At 33.7% G+C, this 6,000-nt stretch overlaps 2 protein-coding genes across 2 annotated transcripts; both read left to right on the top strand.

Annotated features, from left to right (window-relative positions):
- Positions 1-547: 547 nt before the first annotated feature.
- LOC143579147 (uncharacterized) lies at positions 548-2,459 on the top strand. Its single transcript, XM_077062535.1, has 6 exons — positions 548-904; positions 1,524-1,595; positions 1,673-1,871; positions 1,952-2,057; positions 2,154-2,233; positions 2,326-2,459. The coding sequence occupies exons 1-6, from the start codon at positions 548-550 to the stop codon at positions 2,457-2,459; spliced, it is 948 nt and encodes a 315-aa protein (XP_076918650.1).
- Positions 2,460-3,315: 856 nt separating this feature from the next.
- LOC143577383 (uncharacterized) lies at positions 3,316-5,701 on the top strand. The gene is made up of 8 exons (XM_077061227.1): positions 3,316-3,375; positions 4,258-4,344; positions 4,429-4,515; positions 4,588-4,623; positions 4,707-4,779; positions 4,861-4,973; positions 5,234-5,406; positions 5,485-5,701. Exons 3-8 carry the CDS (start codon positions 4,436-4,438, stop codon positions 5,688-5,690), a joined length of 681 nt encoding a protein of 226 aa, XP_076917342.1. The 5' UTR covers positions 3,316-3,375; positions 4,258-4,344; positions 4,429-4,435; the 3' UTR covers positions 5,691-5,701.
- The last annotated feature ends 299 nt before the right edge of the window (positions 5,702-6,000 follow it).

Raw genomic sequence — 6,000 nt, 5'->3', positions numbered from 1 at the left:
AATTTATTTTGATCTATGGCATATCTAAAAATCTATAATTTTACCATATTTCTTGTTGTCTTTATGTTATATGCTCGCTTAAAAATTACGAGATATGTATATATCTTATTATAGATAAAACACAACTAATATTTGTGTTAATTAATATAATAAAAATAAATAAAAAGTAATTACTAAACAAAGTAACCCAAATACATGTTTTTAAAAGAATTTTCGCCTAATATTATAATAACTTATAATTTAGACATTAAAAGGTAGATTTGGGTAGGTCTTTTTAGAAGAAAACCATTTCTGGGCAAGTCAACGGCTTAAGACTTAAAAAATAAAAATAAATAGAAAACGGAAAGTGTTTAATTTGGGTTGAAGTCAGTCACATTATGCATATGCCTCAGACTCTGTATCTCTGTGTTCACACTCACATTCTATTTGCAGTCTGCAAATTCATGCAGATATGCATCCACTCATTCTTCTATAAATAGCACCCACCCCCACCGAACACTACACTTTCCCTTAGGGTTTTCAATTTCCCCCAATTTGACCGTCAACCATGAAACCACAAGCTCGCCGGACCCGCTCGTCGCAAAATTCGCCGCCCGGTGACCGGAAGAACACAATTGAAGTGCGTGTCAATCGCCGGAGCAAACGGGTTAAAAATGCCACTCCGGTTGCCGATTCAATTCAGCCGGACAACAAGACGAAGAAGAAGAGGGTTAATCGATCAGCATTGGTGGTGGTGGATAAGGATCCGGATGAATTCGGGGCTCCGACCCGGAAGAAACTGGAGTTTAAGAAGACGTCTAAGTCTAAGAAAGTTGGGTCGGGTAGAAGCCTGATTAATTTGAGGAGTGTTTTAGAGACCGGGGTGCTCGAGGGTGTTCGTGTTTCGTATAATTTCGACATTGAGGTGGTATCCTTGATTAATTAGTAAATGATTGATCATGCTTTGTTTTTAGCTGTTTCCATTGTTTTATAAGGTAGTTACAGACGTGTTTCGTGGTATTGAATCTGTTTTTGATCGGATTAAGGTTTAGAGAAAATGTATTATTTTTATATGTTTCAATTATTATTAAGGTTGTTAGGGACATGTTTTGTGGTTCTGAATCTGTTTTTGATCAGATTAAGGTTTAATGAAAATATGTTTACTTATTTGATATGTTACTTTTAGTTGTTTTAGTTACTTTACGGTATTTAGGGACATATTTTGTGCTTTTGAATCTGTTTTGATCAGATTGAGGTTTAAAGGAAATATGTTACTTGTTTAATATGTTACTTTTAGTTGCTTTAATTATTTTTAAGGTATTTAGGGACATGTTTTGTGCTTTTGAATCTATTTTTGATCAGATTAAGGTTTAAAGGAATTGTGTTACTTATTTGATATGCTACTTTTTACTTGTTTTAGTTATTTTAATGTAGCAAATATTAATTGTGACGGGATGAAGTCTATGTTTGAATCAAATACTTATTTACGAACGGTTTAATTAAGGTTTTGAGTATGAAACGACTGAGATTTGTTTTTTTTATAGGGAAAGAATATGCAAGGAATTATTAAGGGTGCCGGGATACTGTGTTCTTGCAGTTTGTGTGTGGGCACCAAAGTAAGTTATGTTATACATTATACGTAAACAGGGTTTTGAAGCTTGGAATCAGGGGTTTGACTTTTGTTGAATGGTAGGTTATTCCGCCGTCTCAGTTTGAGTTACATGCATGCAAGCAATACCGACACGCTATAAAACATATCCATCTTGAAAATGGTAAAAGTCTCCTTGAAGTGATTGAGATATGTAAAGCTTCGGATTCTGTTGAAGCCGCTCTTCAAACTGTAATTAGTTCATTACCTGTGAAGGGACCGTCCGTGTGTACAAAATGCAATGGTGAACAACAATATTCTAACTGGAATATTTTGTTATGTATTTTTTGGCTAATCTATTTTTCTGAATTTCATGAGTTTCAGGTTCAATCGAAGCATCATCTACTAAAAATTTGTTAGTTTGTGATTCGTGTGTGAATAAGAAGCAAGTGGAAGTTAAATCGAGGGTTGCAACTCGCGCCCAAGTTAGGTATGGAATCTTATTGATGCGTTTTTAAAACTTTAGTAGTCAATCTTTAATTATAATCGTTACAAATTTATAATGCTGGTGTCAATGCATCTACAGATATTCTGTTGAAGTCGCTCTTCAAACTGTAAATAGTTCATTGCCTGTGAAGGGACCTTCCTTGTGTACAAAATGCAACGGTGAACAATATAATACTCTAACCAACATAATATGATACATATATATTTTTTTATGTTTTCTGAACTATAGTGTAATTTTTCATGAATTTCAGGGTTAATCGAAGCGTCGTCTACCGAAAGGTTGTTGGTTTGTGATTCATGTGTACATAAGAAAAAGGTGGAAGCTAAACCAAGTGTCGTTACTCTTGGTCAAGCTAGGTATGGACTGTTTATTGATGCACTTTAACAACTCTAGTTAACATCACTGTTCATTTAATGTTGGTGTAAATGCATCTAAAGATGTTCAAGAATACATTTGGGTGTGGGCTTTGGTTGGTTTCTTGATAACCCTAACCGTTTCCATCTTTAAAACATTCGACAATGTTTTAGAAATATCATATTTATATTGAAAACCAAAAAAAAAAAAAAAATCTTTAAAACATTAAACAATATTTTAGAAATATCATATATTTTACTGAAGAAAAAAAGAAAAAAAAACAGTTCTAACATGGTAAAAACAGAGTATATATGGCAAGGGTGGGGTCCAAATTTTCGTATGAAAATTAGGGTATTACATGGTACGTCGTCATGACTTCATACGTCACGACATTATACGTCACGACTTGCTTTAGTTGGTGTCTTGAAAACCCTAACCGTTTCCATCTTTAAAACATTTGACAATTTTTTAGAAAAATATCATATATTATATTGAAAGCCAAAAAAAATAGGTTTCAATCTTTAAAACATTAAACCGTATTTTAGAAATATCATATATTATACTGAAAACAAAACAAAAAAGTTCTAACATATGGTAAAAGAAAGAGTATATATGGCAAGGGCGGGGTCGAAATTTTCGTATGAAAATTAGGGTATTACATGTTACATCATGACTTTAGCCACGACTCACGACATTATACGTCACGACTTTATGAAAATTCGATTGCTGTATAATTAAAGAAGATACAAAACTGAGTTAAGAGTGTTTGAAAATTAATATATGGTAAATTATATTAATGTCTTTGATACATGTAATGGATATTACTTGCTATTTAGTTTTTAAGTAAGTATTATTATCTAATATCACCATTTATTCATAGGGCATCTGTAAGTAAAACCTCGCCAAATTCCTTTGCTAACAAGAAAAGACGAGGCAGGCCAAGAAAGTAAGAATCTATTTCCTTTGTATAGTTCCCATAAATAACATGATACGTCACAACTTCAAACTTCACGACTTCATACGCCAAGACTTCATACGTCACGACTTTATGAAAATTTTCGTATTGTGAAATTTGATCTGATTCACTATAAATAAGACACTGAGCTGAGTTAAAGATCGAATCTTTAAAAACTAATACATGGATGTCTTGGACACATGTAATGAAGGCCTTTTAGTTTTGAAGTAAATTCAATAATTGTTTAATATCATTCTTTATTCATCGGGCATCAAGTCTGACCTGAAGGAGTCTGAAAGTAACACCTAGAAAATCAGTCAATCAATCAATCAATCAAACATACCCAGTATTTCCCACCACAAATAGCCTAGGCTATCATAAGTAGGGTATGGGGAGGGTGGGATGTAGGCACACCTTACCTCTATCCCTAAAGATAGAGAGGTTGCTTCCGGCAAGACCCCCAACTCAAAAGTAAATAGATATACAGATAATATTTATATATATATATATATACACAATCAACTACAGTACTATGATATTAGTCTGTTTAATTCAACATTTCACTATAGGTAAACTAAAAACACAACACACGGTAGAATTTAGTAAATAATAATAAGTAGAAATCAGAAAATCTATTTACTCTTTATAATTTCCATAAATAACATGATACATCACGACTTCATACGTCACGAATTCATACCTCTTGACTTTATGAAAGTTTTATATTGTGAATATGATATGATTCACTATAAATAAGACACCAAACTGAGTTAAAGAGTATTTAAAAACTGATATGTGGTAATCTATAGGGATGTCTTGGACACATGCAATGATTTTTACTTGCTATTGTGTTTTATCATTCTTTATTCATAGGGCATCAAGTCCGGACCCAACGGCATTTGAAAGTAACACCCCACTAATTTCCGTTGATAACAAGAATAAAAGAGGCAGACCAAGAAAGTCAGAATCTATTTCTTCTGTATAATTTCCGTAAATAACATTTAACGCCCCTCGTTTAATAAACAGTTTGTCATGTGATTTCAGGTCGTCAATGTCTGCTCTGAAGCCTGTCACAAGCCCTGGAAAATTTAAAGTTTCAGGGAAAAAAAGAAATTCAAAAGAACTAGAAAGGTAGAATACAAAATAATAATCAAGACAGCTTTTTTTTAATATAAAAATACTAATATTATTATGGTGGTTTAGGTCACCGACATCTGCATCTGCATCGCGATCCATCAAGTTAGTCTCTGACTTTATTAAAACGTGTTTCCTATGGTTAAGGAAACTAACTAATTTCTTGTGTGTCGTATGATGTTTTTCAGGAATCATTGGTCGGTTTTTCAGGAAGGAGGATTACCTGAAAGAGCTAAGCTAACTTACATTGTTCATGGACAGGTAACAAATCCAATAAGATATATGCGAATACATCTCATTTTTTAGAAAAAATCCGATATATATACATATTTTGGTTAACAGAAAATGCTAGTTGGTTATAAGTCAGGAAGCGGAATATCTTGTTCTTGTTGCGATACTTTGATCAGCCCGTCGCAGTTTGAAGCTCATGCTGGTTGGGCCTCACGCAGAAAACCGTGAGTTTTTGCTACACACACTCACACATATTCTTCTAGTGCGTGTGTATGTTTACTAATATTGCTTAATAACATATACATATTTACCCTTTCGTAGTAAATGAAATAAAACAGTTTAAAAAAAAGTTGTTTCAACGAATAATTAATTTTATTTTACTTATAACAAAATGGATAAATATGTAAAAGGATACATACGAAATTGTCTGAACTTATATATATATAAAATTTTATACTAATTACCATATTTGAAATGCTGACAGATACGAACACATTTACATCTCAAACGGAATGTCACTCCACGAATATGCGGTTTCTCTGAAGAAAAAGGAAAACCGAGCACGTCCAGTGAAATATAATAGTGACGTGTGTGGAGTTTGTAAGGACGGTGGAGATCTGTTGCTTTGTGACACATGCCCGAGGTCATTCCATCGAGGTCAGTTTTGTATATTTGAATGTTTTTGTGATGTCAACGAGATTATTAATATGCACTTAATTATGTTGGTCAACACAGGATGCGCGTGTGAACCGAGCATCCCGCGCGGCAAATGGCACTGCAAATACCGTCAACGGTCGTTGAAGGCCAAAGGTAAAAGTGCTAATTCTTTGGCTACTGGACGGGCTAGGGGCGATGGCCCAGTGAAACAGATTAAGGCCCGGGGCAGTGGTATGAAGCCCATGGAAAACATTGTTCTTGGTGCCTGTGTTTTATGCAGGTAATACTTTTTATTATATAAACTTAACCGGTTAACGGGTCAAAACAATTTTTGTTAAAGTTCGGCCCCAATGGTTTTGTCACATTCTATGAATAGATAACGTGTTACACTAGATATAATTATAAAAACTGTATTTTTACAATAGTTGTTTGAATTTATAAAATATGGTGATTTACACTCTGGGAGACTTACAGCCGCTTTGATCTGTTTATTGGCAAATTTTGCGACAATGCATATGCCAATTTGGATAGTTGTAAAATGACTAAAAGCCTCTATATTTAAAGCTTTGTCATACGAGCATTCATAGATCCATG

The sequence above is a fragment of the Bidens hawaiensis genome, unplaced genomic scaffold (genome assembly GCF_021521415.1).
Source record: "Bidens hawaiensis isolate Kalapana, Puna unplaced genomic scaffold, B.hawaiensis_p1.1 tig00001461_1, whole genome shotgun sequence".
Taxonomy (NCBI): Eukaryota; Viridiplantae; Streptophyta; class Magnoliopsida; order Asterales; family Asteraceae; genus Bidens; species Bidens hawaiensis.
Note: the sequence above shows the minus strand (reverse complement) of the source record. Positions and strands in the feature narration are given on the sequence as shown.